Raw genomic sequence first — 24647 nt, 5'->3', positions numbered from 1 at the left:
ATGTCCTTTGTAAATGTTCTGGGAGCCGTGGCGAGACCAAACGGGAGGGCCACAAGCTGGTAATGGTCTTGGTTGATTGCGAGTTTGAGAAATCTCTGATGGGCGAAGCAATCGGTATATGCAGGTATGCGTCCTGTATGTCTATGGAGGCGAGATATTCTCCTTCCTCCATGGACGCAACGATTGACCGGAGGGATTCCATGCGAAGGTGACGAACTCGAACATACTTATTCAGTTGCTTGAGGTCTAGTATGGGTCGGACGCTGCCTCCCTTTTTGGGCACCACGAACAGGTTGGAGTAGAACCCTCGTAAGCGCTCGTCTGCTGGAACCGGTATTATGACTCCTGCTTGCAGGAGGGATGAAACCGCTTGATGGAAGGCTCGAGCTTTGAGTGGAGGTTTTTGGAGGGACAGAGAGAAAAAACCTGTGCGGTGGGCTGGTAGTAAACTCGATTTTGTATCCTGAAGACACCATTTCCTTGACCCACCTGTCTTCTGTAATAGGCAGCCAGACCTGCTGAAAGATTAGCAGTCGTCCGCCTACAAGTGGGGTGTTTTCCGGAGGGGATGAGTAATGATGAATGAAAAGTCTGAGCTTTCCCTCCCTTGGATTTTGCCTGGCTTTCCTTTGACTGCCAGTTTCTGTCCGGCCTCTGTGCCGCCCGTGTGTTGTCCCTGAGAGGGGAACTGTTATGACTAGCCTGAAGAATTCCGAAAGGAACGGAAATGAGATTGATTACGTCTTTTAAACGTGCGTTTTGGTTTCAGCTGAGGGAGGGAAGTACTTTTACCCCCGGTATCATTAGATATCATTGTATCCAGCTTTTCACCGAAAGGACGGCCCCTGAAGTACGGGAGATTTGTTAGGGACTTTTTTAAGGCCGCATCCGCCTTCCATTGTCTTAGCCAGAGAATATGCCGGATTGTGATGGCATTTGATGCTATTTCCGCTACCCCTCTTGCAGAATCCAACGCTGCATGGACCATGTAATCTGTCACTACTGCAATTTGCACCGCCTGGTCCGCCAGCTGAGGATTTGAAGCTTGGAGGCCCTGTTGTAATAGATCAGCCCAGGCCATAATGGCCTTGGCTGCCCAAACTGAAGCAAATGCAGGAGCTAAAGAGGCACCTGCCGCCTCGAAGATTGAACGAGCCATGCGTTCTACCTGTCTGTCTGCTGCGTCCTTGAGGGTTGAGCTGTCAGGCAGCGAGAGAAGCGTTTGTGCTGTCAGCCTAGAGACTGGAGGATCCACTTTAGGCGGATCTGTCCAATCCTTAGTGTCCTTTTGTGGGAAGGGGTACTTTGCTTTCAAGTATTTGCGACTGGCGTTTTCTCAGGCTGCGAAAAATGCTTAGAAAGTATTTTTTTTTTTTTTTTAAATTCCGGGTGATCAAGAAAGACCTCAGATGGTTTCTGAACACTTTCAAAGGAAATCTTGTGTTCTGGTACTTCAGGGGTTGGATCAGAAAAGTCTAGCACCCGAAGGATGGAAGAGATTATATCCTCAACTAGCGCAGCATTGCTAGGGGGACAAGGGAGCAGAGCGTTCCTTGTTTCGTTATCTGAGTTGGAGTCACATATGCCCTCTGAGTCTTGTGTGGTCTGGGATCGTTGTGGAGATCCACATTGTCTCTCTCTATCAGGGGACGGTCTCGGTGACCTGTAGCCACTGTCTCTCCCTGGAGGGGGACGACCTAGTGCTATGTGAGGACGCAGATGAACGCGACCTGTGGGTCCGCTTACGTCTCGAACTGTCGTAAGCGGCCTGTTCCTGATACCGGACGTCCCTTTGCTGGGTAACGTTCATAGTCGAGACATGACCCTGCAGAGCCTGCAGTAGTGGGGAGGTCAGGTTATCTATAGACTTTGTTATAGACTGCGACATCTGAGTCGCCCATTCTGGCGCAGTAGCGGCCGCAGAAGCGTTGCTGTTCTTTGGGTACAGTCCCAGCAGTGCGGGTACGTGCTGCCGCTGGGGAGAGTGGCCTTGTAGGCTGTGCAGACTGCGTAAAAGCAGTCTTGCCTGGTCCTTTTTTGAGCCCGACATAGTAACTATTCGCAGAGGCCCTACAGGTGTATCTACGCAGAGGAAAGGAGGAGTAGGGGAGCGTTATAGGTTACAGGAACTCACAGCTGAGTACAAAGAACCCAGCTGTGATCTTACCCCACCGGTGCTCCCCCTAGGTCCAGCGCTGATAAATCCTCTTGTGCCCCCCAGAGACTGCTGTGCTGCCTTCAGTTTCTTCAGGTGCAGCAAGATGGCGACCGGATTCTGAGGTGGAGGTGGAGGGGGAAGGGGGCGGAGAGCTGAAAAGGGCGCGCGGAGCTATGTAAAAGCGCGCCCTTCCTGTGGCCGAATGGTGCATGGTACAGGCCCTACCTGCGGTGTCTCGACCTAATGCCCCCAGAGGGGGATTAGGGAGGGTGCTGCTGTCACCGTCAGGGGGCTTCGTCCTACCCTCGACCTCAACCCAGAGCCCAAGGAAACTGGGGAAGGAGGGGGGGGTTCTCGACTTCGAACCAGTACCCGAGGGACTGGGGAAGGAGCGACATGGGGAAGAGCCATCTCGACCTCAACCGGGTACCCCTTAATAGGGGAACGAGGAGGGAGCCATGCCGGGGGTCTCACTGGAGACCTGCTTTTCTTCATCTGTAGTCCGTTGAAAAAAATTAAGGAAAAAAACGGAAGAGAGAAAAAAATCTTAGGTGTGCCTCCTTGCGACACTAAGCAAAAACTGGAAAAGGCTGACGCCGTCCAGGGGTGTATACTGCAGAGGAGGAGCCAAAGTTAATCTTTTTCAGATTATGCATAGTGTCGCCTCCTAGTGGACAGCAGCATAACACCCACGGTTCTGTGTCCCCCAATAAGGCGACAGAGTAAGAATGAAATGTTAATATTAGGCTTAAGAAAAGCCAAGTAACCAAAGACTACTAATATTGCTGTAAAATGAACACAATACGTAACACAGATCAGCTTAAAAAGGTAGCAGATGGAAATGGCATATAAAGTATGAACACATAGAATGTGCCAGAGTAGATGAGCGTTATTTGTTATTATTAGCCTTTGCTTATATAGCGCGGTCATATTCCGCAGCACTTTACATACATTAGCATCACTGTCTCCGTTTGGGCTCACAATCTAAATTCCTTATTGTATGTCTTGTAATGTGGGAGGAAACCGGAGAACCTAAAGGAAACCCACAGAAACACGGGGAGAACATACAAACTCTTTGTAGATGTTGTTCTTGGTAGTATATTGAACTCAGGCTCCCAGGGCAGCAAAGCAACAGTGCTAACCACTGAGCCACCATGCTGCCCACAGAGATGTAAACATGCATGTTATATCTAGCAGACAAGGGTGACTGGCTGAATAGCAGCGATATATCCATTAAAGTCTCCAGCCGATGGTTTGGCACCTTCCTCGAAGCACATTATGGCACACGTCTCGTGTGTGATGCCTCCCTTACTGCGTGACCTTTTTTTTAACCCTGTTTTGTATTACATTTCCCAATAGATTTATATTTTTAGCTGTCTAGCAGTTCTTTTGTGTTAGGGTGTTTGCAAACGATGCACTTTTATTGCTCTTTTTTCTGCGCAGTTGTCACAAAACCTGAAAAATTTCCTAGCAACTGGAAAGCGATTGAAGTTTCAAGCACACGATTATTTTTTCCTAGATCATTATTTTTCCTGCAGATTTATATCTACAGCATGTAAATTCCTGCAACTGAGTTTGCCCATGCTAATGAATGGGGGGGGGTAGCGAGTATAATAATAATAATATAAAAAATAATATAAAAAATCAACAATAACACCTAAAAATAAAATGACAGAAATGTGTGCCATTTTTCCTTCCAACACTTCAGGATTTCCAGAAGAATTTTCCTAAACGTGTGCACATACCGTTAGATGTATATTTACCCATGAGGCTCTACACTCATCCTATACGTACAAGACTTCCGTGATGTGAAGCATTTTACTATCATGTATACTGAATGTGTATATCCAGTATATATCTCCAAAAAAAGGATTTATAGATTTTTTTCTGTTTGCATAATTCACCCTTCACAACTGTAAGACACGTGGTGCTTGGTATGTAATATTAAACAGATTATAAAGCTTGCTCTGGTTAATGTGCCTGTTACATGAACTCACCTGATCAAGGGAGTAGTTAATGTGGGATATTGAAAGATGAGGATCAGCCAAGAACTGTAGAAGAAAAAAAAGAGAGAAGACAAGAAGATTAATGTCTTTGGAAGTTTGCCCCTACAGGAGTAAGACAACAGAAAAAGAATACAGCGTAAAGAAGGTACATAAATACCGTAATTACAGTATTTTCCAGACTGGAAGTCTTTCTTTTAAGCAAGAAAAAAAAAAAATCTTTAAAAACGTTGTTGCGTTTTCGAGCATGGAGGCAGTGGCAATGGCCACCACAATGGACTTCTCTCCAGTTGTGAGAGCGCGCACACACAGCTGGATGGAAGAAAGAAACAGAGCCCCGATCCCCCCAGAAACCTTTCACAACCACAAAGTGATTTACTGCACAACAGCACTCACGTATTTCTAAGGCTCTATTCACATATGCTTTAGTTATTTTTAATTTATCCATTTTGTGATCATAAAGACTAGAAACAAAATGTTCCAGTACAAGACCCATTCATTTGTCAGAAATTGTCTTACATTTGCCTCCTTTGCAACTGTAATAAAAAACAAATCTACATAACTTATTTGTCCGGCCCCCGATAAAACAGACAGCGAATGGATGTGTTTATTTTACACACATAAAGGGGTAATCACAAGTTTGAATGATATTCCTTATCCTCCGAGGAGCCTTGTTAATGGAGCAGTGGTCCATCCTCCACTGCATTCATTCTCTAGGGAACTGCTGTAGTTTGCCGAGTGCTGCACTCAGATCGTCTTCAGCACTCCCATAAGAAAGAATTGTGCCTGCGGTGAGCATGGTCACCCAACGCTTTGTTCACACAGGGGTCTTCAGAGCTCTGGTCAACGGGATCGCTGGCGGACCCTGCAGTCAGACCCTCAATGAGTGGGAAGTTTAGAATACATCATCACAAATACATTCCACTATACATCTGTTTTTGCCCCGTCTGTAACAGTCATAGGGTTTTTTCTTATATTGGATCACTTACAAATGAATGACAAGTGGACATGGGCAGAGCCTCTGTGAGTAGGTCCATTCTGTATATCACGCTGACAGCATGCAGAGCATCGATACTACCCACACGTCATATATACACAGGACAACGATCTCTGCAATAACTGCACTCCTGTCCGAGTTATTACACACTCACAGCAAGAACTGTGCCACCTAGATATGCTTCAGAGGGAATAAAACAGTAGAAGCATGTTGCACTGTGACCCTAATACTGACATACAGCAACAGCTGGAAGGGTGTCCTCTTATAGTGGGCTCTCTCATCAAATCGCATGCAGCCCCCACCCATCCGGTCACAGACATGTTGGTCCATGTCTGGTGACTTCTCATGTGTATCTCCCATGTCAGAGGAAAAAGTAATAGAGCATACGATTGATTGACGTAGAGCTGAGCAAGTACTAATGGGGCATCTCTGAGACCCCATAAATTGGCAGAGTGGAGGACGTGATGTCTGTGTCGCATGTTAGAAAGGAGTAGATGAGGTAGATAGGTGGGCACATACAATATGGATATCTTCATTTTCATTTATAGGATTGTGTTTCAGCAACTCACATTAACAGTGTTTTGGAAAGCCACATTCATGGTGTCTTGTATCGTGGACGGCAGATGAGGAAGGAGGTGACCCCCAGACACACACATGACATGTGGGAGCCCTAGAGAGGGAACCAGCATCTAGAAGTCTCAGATGATAATACCCCTTTATTGTAAAGGGGAATTACTGTTATTGTGGCCCTTGGCCCAAGAAGTTTTGCACCCTCAACACTAAATACATATCTATTCAATGGTAATAAATGTATTATTGCTGGTGATCTGAGCACTGAGACCCCTACCAACCTCCATAGGGGTGGGACTAGAGTGGTAGTATGCATACATGACCACCACTACTCACTGTCAATAGGGCTAGCGAAGATAGCCAAGTGCTGGAGAAGACAAAAGACAACCCATCTGATTCACAGCCGCAAGAGTAACAAATATTTGATAATACTACTACTCGGTAATTCTAATCCACCATCCCTTGGCAGAATTTGAGTTTACCCCTTGCAGCATGTTATTCCACCCTGCCACAACAGTAAGGAAATCCTGATAACATAATCTGTTGGTGGCTCATGAGGACTGGAGTTGGGGGACAGTGGTCTAATCAATGTGTCATCAAGAGTTCACAGAACGAGAGATTGGGGTCCAATCACTAGAAATCTGCTTTTTAAGTTCATAGACCTCCAAAAAGTTACTTTTTTGATGTGCTCCTTGATATTGGAGGATTTTTTCCTCTCTCTGTGGTTTTCATGTTAGAGTAGGACCGGCAAGTGTAAGGAACCTTGACATGGTTTGCCAGCTTATGTATTATGGCCAGAACATCAACCAATACCTTACACATATTGATATGTTTTTGTGCACTTTATAATTTTTCAGGGTGCAGTTGGGTCCAAATGGTTCTGTAATCTTTGGCCTCTGACACGGGATGCATTCTAGTTGGCACTGTGCAGCCCCCCTATATGGTGTTACTAAGAGGCTGTGAGCCAGAAGCCCTGCATTCCCTGTGTGAACACTGCCACATGCGGATTATTTATCTGCACTGGTGTGTCACACGGCCAATCCCTGATTGTAGCCTGGCTGCTTCATTTGGTATTTATGCACCTGTGCAGCTGCCATTTTACTTGGGTCCGCTGCACCCTGATAGTGCAGTTGTATTGAGGCCTGTTTACGACAGGTAAGCATATCTGACAGTTTCTGTTTTTCTCTCAAATATGGAGGATTTTTTCCTCTTTCTGTGGTTTTTATCACATATGCACACATAACACTGGTGTTGTTTTAGGGATGTGGTGGAAAGCAGAATGCCTGGAGGAAATCATATAAACTGAAACCTAGGTTACTGTAGGAAGATAAGTGTCCTGACCACTGAGCCAACCTGCTGTGTCAATATACATCATGCCCCCAGTGAGTTCCCTCAGAGGGTACGTATTTGTGTAGGTTTATGGAGATCTGCAGACACATACAATCATATCATTACTACTACCTCTTGCTCCAAGTCTAATAAAGACTGTCTGTAAGGCTGAAGAATGGATTCCAATCCTCTGCAAAAAGCCCTCAAGTAAATGCCATGCAAACCAGTCTGCCCGGGCTGGGAAGGGTGGTGATCCTTGAAGAGAAGAACACATTTTAATATTAATGCATTTATCACATATGCATACACGCAGTATGTTACGCTATCCCTGCATGTGTTGCGAAGACACTTGGTTAGCACCAGAGCATGCTCAGATAACACATTATCCAAACACATTCGCTCATCACTAGTTAACACCTGATTGCCAGCTACGCTGCTCCGGCTTGTTTAAATATGCAAAAAGTAAAACCTGTCAAACAGTATCTACACCGTAGAAAACAATGGAACAAAGTATGCACAAATTTGAAAAAATATGCAAAAACTCACTCCTACATAATTATAGGGAAAAAGATCGTCACCTTACACCATAGTATCCAGGTTAAGGTTAGACCGCTCTGAACAATGTGGGCCGCTCTTCTCCTCTGGATCCCACATCTGCAGAGGATTCCCCCCCCTTCTATTATATACATCATTCGTCCTGTATAGTGTTCAGCACAACATATTGATGTTATTTCCCGCGATTGGAATATCTTACCATATACTGATGGGGGAGCCGTACCAGTTGTCACCAAATGTTCATATACACTCACTGGCCACTTTATTAGGTACACCATGCTAGTAACGGGTTGGACCCCCTTTTGCCTTCAGAACTGCCTCAATTCTTCGTGGCAGAGATTCAACAAGGTGCTGGAAGCATTCCTCAGAGATTTTGGACCATATTGACATGATGACATCACACAGTTGGCGCAGATTTGTCGGCTGCACATCCCTGATGCGAATCTCCCGTTCCACCACATCCCAAAGATGCTCTATTGGATTGAGATCTGGTGACTGAGGAGGCCATTTGAGTACAGTGAACTCATTGTCATGTTCAAGAAACCAATCTGAGATGATTCGAGCTTTATGACATGGCGCATTATCCTGCTGAAAGTAGCCATCAGATGCCTGTTCTTAGCTGAGAGGAGTGGTACCCAGTGTGGTCTTCTGCTGCTGTAGCCCATCTGCCTCAAAGTTTGACGCACTGTGCGTTCAGAGATGCTCTTCTGCCTACCTTGGTTGTAACGGGTGGCAATTTGAGTCACTGTTGCCTTTCTATCAGCTCGAACCAGTCTGCCCATTCTCCTCTGACCTCTGGCATCAACAAGGCATTTCCAGCCACAGAACTGCCGCTCACTGGATTTTTTTTCTTTTTCGGACCATTCTCTGTAAACCCTAGAGATGGTTGTGCGTGAAAATCCCAGTAGATCAGCAGTTTCTGAAATACTCAGACCAGCCCTTCTGGCACCAACAATCATGCCACGTTCAAAGGCACTCAAATCACCTTTCTTCCCCATACTGATGCTCGGTTTGAACTGCAGGAGATTGTCTTGACCATGTCTACATGCCTAAATGCACTGAGTTGCCGCCATGTGATTGGCTGATTAGAAATTAAGTCTTAACACACAGTTGGACAGGTGTACCTAATAAAGTGGCCAGTGAGTGTAGTTCACAAGGAAAGCCAACTGTTGAGGGCCTATGTCATAAATTAGTAATGATGCCCACCTGCTCGGGGCTGTAACATTATACACTTTTTGTAGGTATCGCCTTTAGGTAGATAACTGCACTGTGCGACTGTCAAAGTTTTTAATGATTTATATATAGATTGCATTGTTCTCCTTTTAGGCAATTTTAAATGTCAGGAAGAAAAAAAACAAAGCAAAACATTGTCACTATCTACACGTCATTCTTCGTTCTCAATAATAATACTTGTCAGGAGCTTAAAAATAGGTTCCTGAAATTAGCGGCTCTGATCATTTTCAACTCCTGAATACAACTCCAGATAGCGGGTACTGTGCCAGTTAGTTCAAGATTTCCAGTACATAGGTGGCAAACCTATGACACATGCCCCATCGGATAATCCAACTGCAATCAAAATTTGAGGCCGGTTTTACACGTCTGTAAAATATGGATCCGGTTTGGATTGCTAACCCAGCCCGACAGCCTGGTCTCCTGACCCGAGCAAGCTACCTCGCAGGCATAGAGGATTCCGCTCAGATCAGGAGACCCGGTGGTCTATGCTGGGTATTGCGAACCGTGCCCAATCAGTTTTTAACTGAAGTATGAATCCAGCTTTAGATGCATGCCACTTGTCAGGTTTCTCTGGCCTCTTTAGGGTATGTGCACATGTAATGACTAGGCCGAACGTTCCCTGCTATCCACCCCCACACGGTGTCCGCAGCCGAAGGAATTATGACACACACCGGTTCTCGGGGAGAACAGTTGCTTTTACTTCAGCAGGAACGGGAATTATAACTTGGAACAAATAAGGAACAGTCTCTCATGGGTAGTCCACGACAATTACAGTTCACACTTAGATGCTGAGATGGGATTGGGGTCTGGAGCTTTAAGAGCACTGGACAGTGTCTTATGGTATTTTACAGAGGGAGGTAGACGCAGCAATTAGAGGTTACAGATCTGTACTTGGGGTTAGCTCCACAGTGTGTCACGGCACGTGCACAAGTACTGGTGAATGTAGAAATTGTGGTGAATCCTGTCATAAATACTTTAGATGTGGTGAATCCTGTCAGCAATTCATTAGATGTGGTGAATCTTGTCAGCAATACTTTACATGTGGTGAATCCTGTCAGAAATAGAATGATGTCTTTACATATTAGAGGGAACTTAGGCTTTTACGACTGCAGGAGATCTGGAGGTAAAAACCTCCTTCTTGTGTGTTCTGCTCTCCCTGAAGGCATCCCTCAGACTAAAGAACATTCTAGACTTGCCTGGAAAAACAGCTCCTCCTATTGACCATGTGACTAGGAGCTGGCCAATAGGAGACCAAATTCACATATCAGATCCTTACAAAACAATAATTCAGTCATTGTACACTTTCACCATTAGATGGCGACAGAACGCAGCAAATGAGAAATGCATTGCAGCAAAAATGAAGGTGACTAGAAATGGAGAATTACAGCTCACAAATAATGTAGAGGGCCAGTTAGAGAGTGAGCAGTAGTGTACAGAAGCTACTCACAATTCAGTATTACTTAAAGGGACAGACACACTCTGGGCTGGGTCACTACACACACAATGTCTTTTTTCAGCAGGCCTCCACTCCGAAACCTGCATGAAATGTTAACCAAACCCTCAAAATAATGGACATAAAAAAACAACTTACAGTTTCTATGTTCAGGCTTTGGAGAGTCCTTTAACAGCTTCAGGGTTCCAAAGACAGAAAGCAGTTAAAGAAGAGACTCGACCATTCTTCAGGCGGCTTATGCTCTGAAGATGCTCTATACTTTATAATAGAAGTGAATGGGAAGGTTCAACAGAAGAGCAGGGCATCCTTACAACCATCTTGCCAACATTTTTGCATAAAAAAACCCTAATGGACTCTTTGTTGACTGGAATTTTAAAAAAAAGTTTATAAAGCTCTAATAGCAAAAGATGCCTCAAAAGTGCTGGAAAAAGTGGTCTAAAAAAGAAAAAAAAAAAAAAAAAAAAAGAGTTTAAAAAACATCAGAAAAGCGCTATAAAATGACCAAAAAGATCCTGAGATTTCCTTAAAGAAGTTTTCCACTACTTGGACAACTTCTTCTCATACCCCTCACTTGGCCCCGATGAAATAATAAAACCTATACTCCCCTACCGTGCCATTCCCGTGGTGTCAGCACTCGCTCTCCCCGGGGCTCTCTTGTGCGGGGTTGTGACACGTGACGCCGGCACCCAATCAGCGCTGAGTGGACGCCGGCATCAAGTGTCACAACACCGAACGAGAGTCCCAGGGAGAGCAAATGCCGACACTGCGGGACAGCGCCGGCATGGGAGGAGAGTATAGGTTTTATTATTTTATGGGGGCCAAACATTTTGATCAAGAAGGGGGTCGAACTAGTAGTGGATAACCCCTTTAAGTGGCTTCCTCTTGAAAAGCTTGACAGGTGCATCCACCTGAAAAAGATGTAATGTGCACATACACTGTAGTACTAGCTATGGCCAGCCTGCAGACAGAACACATCAACAGAGCAATTCATGCTCATAGAAAAACTGTGCACGCAGCAAAAGTCAATGTTTTGGAGTGACCATCACAAAGCCCTGATCTCAATCCTACTGAAAATTTAAGGGTAAAGCTGAAAAGGCAGTTGCGATTTTGCCACGAAAACGCAAAAAAACAGCATTCCATGCAATTCTTTGGGATTCCGCAATGCTGTGCTAATGCTGCGGATTTTCCCGCGGCGGTATCGCATCACGGAAAAATACGCAGCATGCTCATTATTTTGCGGAATCGCGGCGATCCCGCACAAATATGATTGCATTGTTCCGCTTACTTCCCGCAGGTGTCTGTGCCCACCATGCGAAAAGTAAGCAGAACATTTGCGGATTGTACCCACGGTCCGGAGGAGAGGAGACTGTCCTCTGGGCTGTGCGTACCATATCCCTGTCAAAAATAGAATAAAAAATAAAAAATGGTGTTATATTCACCTTCCGGCGTCCCGCGCAGCTTTCCCAGGCCTCAGCGATGCTTCCGTTCCCAGTAATGCTTTGCGAGACCTTTGATGATGTCACAGTCTAGCGATAACGTAGCGGTCCCTATTCCTCGTGAGACCGCTACATCATCACGAGACTGCGACGTCATCAAAGGTCTCACAAGGCATTACTGGGAACGGAAGCGTTGCTGGGGCCCGGGAAGGCTGCGCGGGATGCCAGAAGGTGAATATAACATCATTTTTTATTTTTTTTTAATTATTTTTAACATTAGATCTTTTTACTACTGATGCTGCATAGGCAGCCTCAATAGTAAAAAGTTGGTCGCACTCGTCAAACACTATGTTTGATGAGTGTGACCAACCTGTCAATCAGTTCTCCAAGCGATGCAACAGATCGCTTGGAAAACGATAGCATTCTGCAAGCTAATTACACTTGCAAAACGCTAGTTTTTCCACGGGAAAATCGCGGGAATTTGAAATGCGATCTTCCCGCGGAATGGAATTCCAGAATTCTTGTGGTAACTTCCGTGAGAGTTCCGCTACGTATGCACATAGCCTGAAAACGTTCTCTCTCTCATTCTGGCATTTGGCAAATATTAATAGTTATGGTAATCCTATCTGACCTAAAACAGGAAAGGTTTATTCTGATTTCATGTCAGATACTGAGAAAAACATGCATATGTGTCTTTTTATATAGTGTATGTAAACGTCTGGTTTCAACTATAACTGTTGTAAGAAAATAATTTTGTTACGCGCAGACAATCCAAAAGAAAGACGACGTTTCGGTCATACAATGACCTTCATCAGTAAAACAGATTGCTGTGTGCATAAGGAAACCGGTAATAACAAATGCTGTGGATGAGCAGCACGTGCTGCAGCAGTGAGCGGCGTTCCTGCTCATACAGAGCGCTTGTTATTACGGATGTGGGATCTCCATGAATCTGATATTGATGACCTATCCAATGGACCATCCATGAATATGTGGTGACTGGACAACAACATTAAAGGGAACCTGTCCGCAGGATTGTGCTCAGTAACCTACACACAGTGTCAGGTCGGCACAGTTAGGTTCATATATATTTGGACAGAAACAACATTTTTCTAATTTTGGTTCTAGACATTACCACAATGAATTTTAAACAAAACAATTCCGATGCAGTTGAAGTTCAGACTTTCAGCTTTCATTTGAGGGTATCCACATTAAAATTGGATGAAGGGTTTAGGAGTTTCAGCTCCTTAACATGTGCCACCCTGTTTTTAAAGGGACCAAAAGTAATTGGACAATTGACTCCAAGGCTATTTCATGGACAGGAGTGGGCAATCCCTTCGTTATGTCATTCTCAATTAAGCAGATAAAAGGTCTGGAGTTGATTTGAGGTGTGGTGCTTGCATTTGGAAGGTTTTGCTGTGAAGGAAACATGCGGTCAAAGGAGCTCTCCATGCAGGTGAAACAAGCCATCCTAATGCTGCAAAAACAGAAAAAAACCATCCGAGAAATTGCTACAACATTAGGAGTGGCAAAATCTACAGTTTGGTACATCCTGAGAAAGAAAGAAAGCACTGGTGAACTCATCAATGCAAAAAGACCTGGGCGCCCACGGAAGACATCAGTGGTGGATGATCGCAGAATAGTCTCCATGGTGAAGAGAAACCCCTTCACAACAGCCAACCAAGTGAACAACACTCTCCAGGAGGTAGGCGTATCAATAACCAAATCTACCATAAAGAGAAGACTGCATGAAAGTAAAATAGAAAAAACACGGCACTCAGTGTGGAGGGAGGTGCACAAGTCGGGTATCCAGCCAACTAACAATGTAGTACAAAAACTTGGCACTCAAAAGAAAAATTGATTTGACAGTTCCTTTATTGTAAAAGGCGTCTCTCATACCAGCAGCACATGCGTCCAGCCACAGACTAAGCGCTATTCCTCTGCACCTTCAGTGCTTCTCCTGAACAGCGCGTTCACTCTCCCTGTGACACACTTGCCTCCCTGGGCAGGACATACCATTTGGAGAATCACAGCACCCAGTTGTGAACATACACGCCTGTCACAAACAATACAGGATAGTTTCCTGAATATATTACAGTACAAATTTCTGGACACCCACACCAATTATTGGATCTACCGGTCCCTGTATAACCCAAGGTGTCAAACCCGTGGGTCTGGTGATTTCCTACATGAATGGTACTGAATAGTGCCTACTTATGACAGCGGTTCTTTAATAATAATATATGGAATTTTCCATTACAGTTCCTCTCAGTTAATACCAACTGTGAAAAAATTCTGTTTCTGATGAAGGTCAATTGTATGACCGAAAACGTTTAAAGAAGTAAAAGAAGTATATTTAACTGGATGCCTTTTACAATAAAGGAACTGTCAAATCAATTTTTCTTTTGAGTGCCAAGTTTTTGTACTACATTGCATGAAAGTAAATACAGAGGGTTCACTGCACGGTGCAAGCCACTCATAAGCATTAAGAATCAAAAGGCTAGACTGGACTTTGCTAAAAAAACATCTAAAAAAGCCAGCACAGTTCCAGAAGAACATTCTTTGGACAGATGAAACCAAGATCAATCTCCACCAGAATGATGGAAAGAGAAAAGTATGGCGAAGGCGCGGTACAGCTCATGTTCCAAAGCATACCACATCATCTGTAAAACACGGCGGAGGCAGTGTGATGGCTTGGGCATGCATGGCTGCCAGAGGCACTGGGTCACTAGTGTTTATTGATGTGACACAGGACAGGAGCAGCCGAATGAATTCTGTCAAAAAAAAAAAAAAATTGTTTATATTAAAACTAGCTGCTGGCCGATTCTAAAGCATCGGGTAATCTAGAATATGGCCAGTGGGAGATTAAAATAAAAAAAGTGATATACTCACCATCCAACGGCCCCAAGACTGTGTCACTCATCTCCATGCATCTTCCGTTCCCAGTAATGCTTTGCGCCAAAGATCGCTGCTGACGTCACTCTCGCGAGAGAGCGATGTCATCAGCGGTCTTTGGCGCAAAGCCTTACTGGGAACGGAAGATGCCGGGAGCGTGGAGAGGAGAGAAAAAGTCCGGAGGCTGTCGGATGGTGAGTATATCACTCTTTTCTATTTTTTACACGTTTATGGTACCCAGGGTCCGGAGGAGTCTCCTCTCCTCTGGACCCTGGGTACCGCTAGCCGGTCATCTCCCCCCTGCGTCACCGCTGACGCCCGTGCGCCCAGAGATGACCCGCGGCAACCGTCGGGAGATCAGCGGCTAGGGACCTGTGCTACCTTTTGGGGACCTGTGCTGCCTATTGGGGACATTTACCTGCCTATTGGGGACGTTTTCCTGCCTATTGGGGACCTGTGCTACCTATTGGGCACATTTACCTTGTGGTGTGTGTCCTGTCTTTATGTTCGTATTTTTAAGGTTACATTTAAGAGAATTGTTTTTTGTCTTTGTTGTATCCTGGTCAGAAAGTCATCGTGGCTCTTCTTGTTTCTTATTTTTTGTATTGTATATGTTTGTCCTGAACTATTTTTGTCAAAACTTTAATAAAAATTTACCATTACAGTTTAAAAAAAAAGGCCATTTAGAAGATGAAGTGATTACCTGCTGCTGAACATGGCCGGTGTACTGCTCAATGAACTCTGTGAAGCGAATGTAGTCTGTCCCTAACTTGCACAGACGGTTCAGCACACTAGTTTCACCAGGATGAAGAAATGGCAGATCTTGGGATACCTGTAGAAAAAAAAATATATAAATGTAATTGCGTTATTCTAGAGAATGTGCCATAGTCTACAGCAGGGGTCCTCAAACTACGGCCTGCAGGCCGCATGTGGCCCGCGAAGGACTTTTATCCGGCCCCTGGCCAGGCCGACATTAAACTGCACTGATTACAGGGCCGGCGGGCCCTGTAATCGCGGGCGGGACGAGGCGCTGAGGAAAGGCGTTGCGCAGCCCTCCTGATGACGTCACGCCGCCTGTGCCTGAAGAAGACGGAGATGAGCGGGCGCCTCTTCAGAGCAGCGGGGGACATAGGTGAGTACTGTTTTTTTTTTCTTTTTAACGCCGGGTCCTATTGGGGACCTGTGCTGCAAAATGGGGGCATTTACCTGCCTACTGGGGACCTGTGCTACCTTTTGGGGACCTGTGCTACGTATTGGAGACATTTTCCTGACTATTTGGGACCTGTGCTACCTACTGGGGACATTTACCTGCGTATTAGGGACCTGTGCTGCCTATTGCGGACATTTACCTGCCTATTAGGGACCTGTGCTACCTTTTGGGGACCTGTGCTGCCTATTGGGGACATTTACCTGCCTATTGGGCACATTTACCTGCCTATTGGGGACCTGTGCTGCCTATTGGGCACATTTACCTGCCTATTGGGGACATTTGCCTGCCTTTTAGAGACCAATGCTGCCTATTGGGGATTCTTGCACTACATTAGTCTGAGCCTGAGGTAAAAGTGGAGTTCCACCAATATGGGCACTGGTGAAGCTGCATTGATGGACACTGATCAGGCTGCGTTAATGGGCACTGATCAGGCTGAATTGATGGGCAGTGCAGTCTGTATGGGCAATTTTATTGCTGGTATATTGTTTTTGTAGCGCTGTATATATGTTGGTATTTTACGAATAGCAATTTTGAATCCCTAGGAAACAATGATATCAAGAAAGAGAAAAAACTGACTCGAAGTGTAGGATATTCGAAGAACCAAAAAAAAAAAAAAAAAAAACGGCAAGTTCGATGATTTCACTTTACTACTTCATTTTTAATATTGTATTTGTTCTATTATTTCCAAATAAGATATGTGCAGTGTGCATATGAATTTGGTCCTAATTTTTTTTAAACTATATTCCGGCCCACCAATGGTCCGAGGGACCGTGATCTGGCCCCCTGTTTAAAAAGTTTGAGGACCCCTGGTCTACAGCTTAATATGAGATTTAAATAGGAAAAAAGAAAAACCACTGGAGCAAAGGCTACAGGCAATGAAGGCATTATTACAATTTACAAGCAAATGCTCTGTGGCACCCAAGAAGATACAGGTCCAACTAGTAAATACGGAGACCAGAGGCACTGCTCTGCTCAAACCGTCCATCAGTAGAGCAGACTCTGGCACACCACAGCCATTCATGTACTACAATAGCGGTCTTTCGCCAGGCAGCCATGTAATACTACATCTCCTGTATATCAGTTGTTTGCCACGGGTATAAAGAGCCTGACCAATCTCCTGATCGAACAATGCACAATGTAATAACGCACACGTTATATGTCACAGTCCATACAGCCTGGGAGTACGTCATACAGAAGAGAGACGCGGAATCACTAATGAAGGATTCATTAACATTGGCTGACAACAATAGCCTCCCCTATGTACACGGGTGATGGCATCATCCATACACGTGGCAGCGGCCTCCTCTATATACACAAGTGACAACGGCCTCCTCTACACACAGGTGACAATGACAGCGGCCTCCTCTATATACACAAGTGACAACGGCCTCCTCTACACACAGGTGACAATGACAACGGCCTCCTCTATATACACAAGTGACAACGGCCTCCTCTATATACACACAAGTGACAGCGGCCTCCTCTGTATACAGGTGACAATAACAACGGCCTCCTAAATATACACACAGGTGACAATGACAACGGGCTCCTATATATACACAAGTGACAACAACGGCCTCCTATACACACAGGTGACAATGACGGTGGCCTCATCTTTATACACAGGTGACAGCGGCCTCATCTATTCACAGGTGACAATGACAACGGCCTCCTGTATATACACAAGTGACAGCGGCCTCCTCTATATACACAGGTGACAATGACAACGGCCTCCAGTATATACACAAGTGACAGCGGCCTCCACTATATACACAGGTGACAATGACAACGGCCTCACCAATATACGCAGGTGATGGTGGCCTCCTCTACACACCGGTGACAATGTCAGCTGCCTTCTCAATATACACAAATGACAAGTGACAGCGCCCTCCTCTACACACAGGTGGCAATGACAGCGGCCTCCTCTATATACACAAGTGACAACGGCAACGGCCTCCTGTATATACTCAAGTGACAATGGCCTCCTCTACACACAGGTGACAATGACAGCGGCCTCCTCTATATACACAAGTGACAACGGCCTCCTCTGCACACAGGTGACAATGACAACGGCCTCCTCTATATACACACAAGTGACAGCGGCCTCCTCTATACACAGGTGACAGCGGCCTCCTCTATATACACACAAGTGACAAAGGCCTCCTCTATATACACACAAGTGACAATGACAACGGCCTCCTCTATACACACAAGTGACAGCGGCCTCCTCTATACACAGGTGACAATGACAACGGCCTCCTCTATATACACAAGTGACAACGGCCTCCTCTATAAACACAAGTGACAATGGCCTCCTCTATAAACACAAGTGACAATGGCCTCCTCTATAAACACAAGTGACAACGGCCTCCTAAATATACACACAGGTGACAATGACAACGGCCTCCTATATATACACAAGTGACAACAACGGCCTCCTATACACACAGGTGACAATGACGGTGGCCTCATCTTTATACACAGGTGACAGCGGCCTCATCTATTCACAGGTGACAATGACAACGACCTCCTGTATATACACAAGTGACAGCGGCCTCCTCTATATACACAGGTGACAATGACAACGACCTCCTGTATATACACAAGTGACAGCGGCCTCCACTATATACACAGGTGACAATGACAACGGCCTCACCAATATACGCAGGTGATGGTGGCCTCTTCTACATACCGGTGACAATGTCAGCGGCCTTCTCAATATACACAAATGACAAGTGACAGCGGCCTCCTCTACACACAGGTGGCAATGACAGCAGCCTCCTCTATATACACAGGTGACAGCGGCCTCCACTATATACACAGGTGACAACGGCCTCCTCTATATTCACAAGTGACAGCGCCCTCCTCTACACACAGGTGACAATGACGGTGGCCTCCTCTATATACACAGGTGACAGCGGCCTCCTCTATATTCACAAGTGACAGCGGCCTCCCCTATATACACAGATGACAGCGGCCTCCACTATATACACAGGTGAAAGCGGCCTCCTCTATATACACAGGTGACAGCGGTCTCCCCTATACGCAGGTGACAATGACAGTGGCCTCCACTATATACACAGGTGACAGCGGCCTCCACTATATACACAGGTGACAGCGGCCTCCTCTATATACACAGGTGACAGCGGCCTCCTCTATATACACAGGTGACAGCGGCCTCCTCTATATACACAGGTGACAGCGGCCTCCACTATATACACAAGTGACAGCGGCCTCCACTATATACACAAGTGACAGCGGCCTCCACTATATACACAGGTGACAGCGGCCTCCACTATATACACAGGTGACAGCGGCCTCCACTATATACACAGGTGACAGCGGCCTCCACTATATACACAGGTGACAGCGGCCTCCACTATATACACAGGTGACAGCGGCCTCCACTATATACACAGGTGACAGCGGCCTCCACTATATACACAGGTGACAGCGGCCTCCACTATATACACAGGTGACAGCGGCCTCCACTATATACACAGGTGACAGCGGCCTCCACTATATACACAGGTGACAGCGGCCTCCACTATATACACAGGTGACAGCGGCCTCCACTATATACACAGGTGACAGCGGCCTCCACTATATACACAGGTGACAGCGGCCTCCTCTATATACACAGGTGACAGCGGCCTCCACTATATACACAGGTGACAGCGGCCTCCACTATATACACAGGTGACAGCGGCCTCCTCTACATTCACAAGTGATAGCGGTCTCCCCTATACACAGGTGACAATGACAGTGGCCTCATCTATATACACAGGTGACAGCGGCCTCCACTATATACACAGGTGACAGTGGCCTCATCTATATACACAGGTGACAGCGGCCTCCACTATATACACAGGTGACAGCGGCCTCCTCTATATACACAGGTGACAGCGGCCTCCACTATATACACAGGTGACAGCGGCCTCCACTATATACACAGGTGACAGCGGCCTCCACTATATACACAGGTGACAGCGGCTTCCTCTACATACACAAGTGATAGCGGTCTCCCCTATACGCAGGTGACAATGACAGTGGCCTCATCTATATACACAGGTGACAGCGGCCTCCACTATATACACAGGTGACAGCGGCCTCCACTATATACACAGGTGACAGCGGCCTCCACTATATACACAGGTGACAGCGGCCTCCACTATATACACAGGTGACAGCGGCCTCCTCTACATACACAAGTGACAGCGGCCTCCTCTATATACACAAGTGATAGCGGTCTCCCCTATACACAGGTGACAATGACAGTGGCCTCATCTATATACACAGGTGACAATGACACCATGCTCATTTATACATAACCTGCAGGCCCGTCCTCTTGTTCCAGGTGAAGATGCTCCCAGGATAGCCGCTCAGGGCCAGGAGAAGTTCGTGAATCATTTCCGTGGGGCCCAGTTACCGGGAATGGTGAGGCTGCGATAAACCCTATACTGAATACATCACCGCCTGCCGCCGCACAGCCCGCCAGCAAACAGCTTCGAAACTGACCAGACTACACTTCCCGACATGCTTAGCGAAGCAGTAATCACTACGGCGCCCATGATTGGCTGAATGTTCTTCCCGACGTGCTTTGCTTAAGCTCTGGCGAGTGACTACTACCGTAATGTCGTGCACAGTTACCGTATTCGTGGGAATAATCTCGTCTATGCAGGCTGCAGAGCATCACCTGTCTCAGGCTGTGTGCACACGCTGCGGATTAGGTGCGGATTCATCCGCGCGGATTTTGTAAAATCTGCAGGTGAAACCGCAGGTCAAAATACCTGCAGTTTTACCTGCGGATTGCTCTGCGGTTTTGCCCTGCGGTTTTTCATCTCCTCAATGGAGGAGATGGCAAACCGCAGGAGAATCCGCAGAAAGAATTGACATGTCAATTCTTTCTGCGGATTGAAAACCGCAGATAATCCGCGCGGAAAATTCCGCACCGTCTGCACTGCGGTTTTTGAGGCTACGTGCACACGCTGCGGAATGGGGTGCGGATTTGGCCGCGCGGATTATCCTGCAGTTTCACCATCTCCACAATGGTGGAGATAGGAAACCGCTGCGGGATCCGCAGAAAGAATTGACATGTCAATTCTTTCTGCGGTTTCAAAACCGCGCGGAAAAATCCGCACCATCTGCACTGCAGTTTTTTATTCCCATAGGGAATAATGGTACGGTACACCGCAGCAGAATCCGCAGCGTGCACACACCCTCACAGTGCGCTCCCCCATTCCGCCGTTCATGTGATATTATGTTCAATATGAAGGTGAACGCGGGAATCGCATCATTAACGCAAACACCACCAGCAAAAATGCAATAAAGCGTCATGTGCACAGCACGGAGGCTTTTGAACTGCAGCCCTTCTCAGTCACACCTCCCAGAAAGAGGCATAAACCACAGGACGCGTCCCGCGTGTAGAGTGTGGCGGCACAGTGTGACCACGCCACTAGTCACACCCATGTACAATTTCATTATAAAAAACCCTGCAGTTTTTTGCATTTTTTTAGGCTCCACATAGAAGCCTCTAGAGAAAAAAAAGTGCACCCGTTACCCTCAGACGCACGGAGGGCTGTGATTTCATGATTTCTATGTGGAGCCTGAAAAAAACACATGTAAAAAAAAAATGATATTGCATTTTTAAAGAAGGCTTCCACTATTAGGACAACTACTTCTTAATCTGAATATTTGCCCCTGATAAAATAAAAACATCTATATTCACCTCCCGTGCCGGCCTGTTCCAGCAGTGTGGGCTCTCGCGTTCCTGGGGCTACCGGGAGGATGTCACGTGACGTGAGCCCTGCGCCCAATCACTGATGGCGTCATTGTCCCCGACTAAAGACAAATATGAAATCAGGAGGAAGTGAGAGGCCGGCTGCAGCTCTGACGTCCTCTTCATTGCTTATTATTCTGAAGACGCAGATAGTGACACTAGCATGCACTGACTGGGTGCAGGGCTCAGGTGACATACCCTCCCGGTAGCCCCAAGAACGTGAGCGCCCACAACGCTGGAATGGCGCCAGCATTGGAGGTGAGTATAAGTATTTTTATTTTAACAGGGGCAAATTTTCAGTTTGAGAAGGGCTTGTCCTAATAGTGGAAACCCCTTCACCCTGAAGCCTGTTTTCATCTTCCTGACCAGGCCAATTTTTACAATTCTGACCCTTTATGAGGTAATAACTCTGTAACGTTTCAATGGAAAATTACATATTTCCCAAATAAATCTTTTTTAGCTCCATATTGTGCATTTTCATAAGTGTAAGGCCAGAGTCACACTAGCGAGAAATACGGACGAGTGCTATGCGCATAAAAACCGCATTGCACTCGTCCCAGTATTAATCTATGGGGCAGCTCCCATAAGCCGATTTTTTCTCGGCCGTATTATACGTGCTGAGAAAATTGTAGCATGCTGCGATTTGCACCGTATTACGCCTGTGAAACGCCAATGCAAGTCTATGGGGGCGAGAAAAAAACTGATTTCACATGGACGACATGTGTGACTTGCGAGAAATACGCACCGGTGTCTTTTATCAAATCCGGCAATTCAGTGCGCTATACTGTAAAGTCACACTGACGTGTTTAATAAAGAATAGATATATACACATAGAATACATATATATATATACACTGTATATGCATGTCATTGACACATATATACAGTCATGGCCAAAAGTATTGACACCCCTGCAATTCTGTCAGATAATATTCAGTTTCTTCCTGAAAATGATTGCAAACACAAATTCTTTGGTATTATTATCTTCATTTAATTTGTCTTAAATGAAAAAACACAAAATAGAATGAAGCAAAAAGCAAAACATTGATCATTTCACACAAAACTCCAAAAATGGGCCGGACAAAAGTATTGGCACCCTCAGCCTAATACTTGATTGCACAACCTTTAGCCAAAATAACTGCGACCAACCGCTTCCAGTAACCATCAATGAGTTTCTTACAATGCTCTGCTGGAATTTTAGACCATTCTTCTTTGGCAAACTACTCCAGGTCCCTGATATTTGAAGGGTGCCTTCTCCAAACTGCCATTTTTAGATCTCTCCACAGGTGTTCTATGGGATTCAGGTCTGGACTCATTACTGGCCACCTTAGAAGTCTCCAGTGCTTCCTCTCAAACCATTTTCTAGTGCTTTTTGAAGTGTGTTTTGGGTTATTGTCCTGCTGGAAGACCCATGACCTCTGAGGTAGACCCAGCTTTCTCACACTGGGCTCTAAATTATGCTGCAAAATTTGTTGGTAGTCTTCTGACTTCATAATGCCATGCACACGGTCAAGCAGTCCAGTGCCAGAGGCAGCAAAGCAACCCCAAAACATCAGGGAACCTCCGCCATGTTTGACTGTAGGGACCGTGTACTTTTCTTTGAATGCCTCTTTTTTCTCCTGTAAACTCTATGTTGATACTTTTGCCCTAAAAGCTCTACTTTTGTCTCATCTGACCAGAGAACATTCTTCCAAAATGTTTTAGGCTTTTTCAGGTAAGTTTTGGCAAACTCCAGCCTGGCTTTTTTATGTCTCGGGGTAAGAAGTGGAGTCTTCCTGGGTCTCCTACCATACAGTCCCTTTTCATTCCGATGCCGACGGATAGTACGGGTTGACACCGTTGTACCCTCGGACTGCAGGGCAGCTTGAACTTGTTTGGATGTTAGTCGAGGTTCTTTATCCAACATCCGCACAATCTTGCGTTGAAATCTCTTGTCAATTTTTCTTTTCCGGCCACATCTAGGGAGGTTAGCCACAGTGCCATGGGCTTTAAACTTCTTGATGACACTGCGCACAGTAGACACAGGAACATTCAGGTCTTTGGAGATGGACTTTTAGCCTTGAGATTGCTCATGCTTCCTCACAATTTGGTTTCTCAAGTCCTCAGACAGTTCTTTGGTCTTCTTTCTTTTCTCCATGCTCAATGTGGTACACACAAGGACACAGGACAGAGGTTGAGTCAACTTTAATCCATGTCAACTGGCTGCAAGTGTGATTTAGTTATTGCCAACACCTGTTAGGTGCCACAGGTAAGTTACAGGTGCTGTTAATTACACAAATTAGAGAAGCATCACATGATTTTTCGAACAGTGCCAATACTTTTGTCCACCCTCTTTTTTAAGTTTGGTGTGGAATTATATCCAATTTGGCTTTAGGACAATTCTTTTTGTGTTTTTTCATTTAAGACAAATTAAATGAAGATAATAATACCAAAGAATTTGTGTTTGCAATAATTTTCAGGAAGAAACGGAGTATTATCTGACAGAATTGCAGTGGTGTCAATACTTTTGGCCATGACTGTATATATATTTATATTTCTACCTAGCATAATAGCCACTAAATCAATTGCCGGCTTCTGTAAAATCATTACAGAACCCGACATGAAATGACACATGGTTTACATACAGTAAACCATGTCATATCAAAATGATCTATACAGTATGTCAGTGTTTAATAAATTTATTAGTTTGTGTTAGGAAAAATTTGGAACGCTAAGGGTTAAATTTAAGGCTATAATTGCGGAAAAAATTTGCATTGTGTCCTGTGCAATTTTCTCCACCAGAGAAGGAAAGCCAGTGACTGAGGACAGATATTAATAGCCTAGGAAGGGACCATGGTTATTGCCCCCCCCCCAGCTAAATATATCTGCCTTCAGCCACCCCAGAAAAGGCGCATCTATAAGATGCGCCTTTTCTGGCACTTAGCCTCTCTATTCCAATTGCCTTTAGTGGTGGCTCATGGGTTAATAAGGGGTTAATGTCACCTTGCTATTGAAAGGTGACATTAAGCCGGGTTAATAATGGAAGAGGTGTC

The 24647-nt window shown here is 45.5% G+C and overlaps 1 protein-coding gene across 1 annotated transcript in view; it reads right to left on the bottom strand.

Moving 5' to 3' along the window:
* Window positions 1-20413, bottom strand: part of TUBGCP4 (tubulin gamma complex component 4) — a 78936-nt gene extending 58523 nt beyond the window's left edge. Inside the window, exons 1-4 of the mRNA XM_073568581.1 lie at window positions 20169-20413; window positions 15330-15458; window positions 7190-7312; window positions 4156-4209 (exon numbers count right to left, since the gene is read on the bottom strand). Coding sequence (XP_073424682.1) covers window positions 4156-4209; window positions 7190-7312; window positions 15330-15458; window positions 20169-20246 — 384 coding nt within the window. The 5' untranslated portion in view covers window positions 20247-20413. The remainder of the gene's footprint in view (window positions 1-4155; window positions 4210-7189; window positions 7313-15329; window positions 15459-20168) is intronic.
* Between the last annotated feature and the right edge of the window lie 4234 nt (window positions 20414-24647).

This window comes from Dendrobates tinctorius, unplaced genomic scaffold (genome assembly GCF_039654945.1).
Source record: "Dendrobates tinctorius isolate UK_male_01 unplaced genomic scaffold, ASM3965494v1 ptg000022l, whole genome shotgun sequence".
NCBI lineage: Eukaryota > Metazoa > Chordata > Amphibia > Anura > Dendrobatidae > Dendrobates > Dendrobates tinctorius.
The sequence above is the reverse complement of the archived record's forward strand: the minus strand, read 5'-3'. Positions and strand labels throughout refer to the sequence as shown.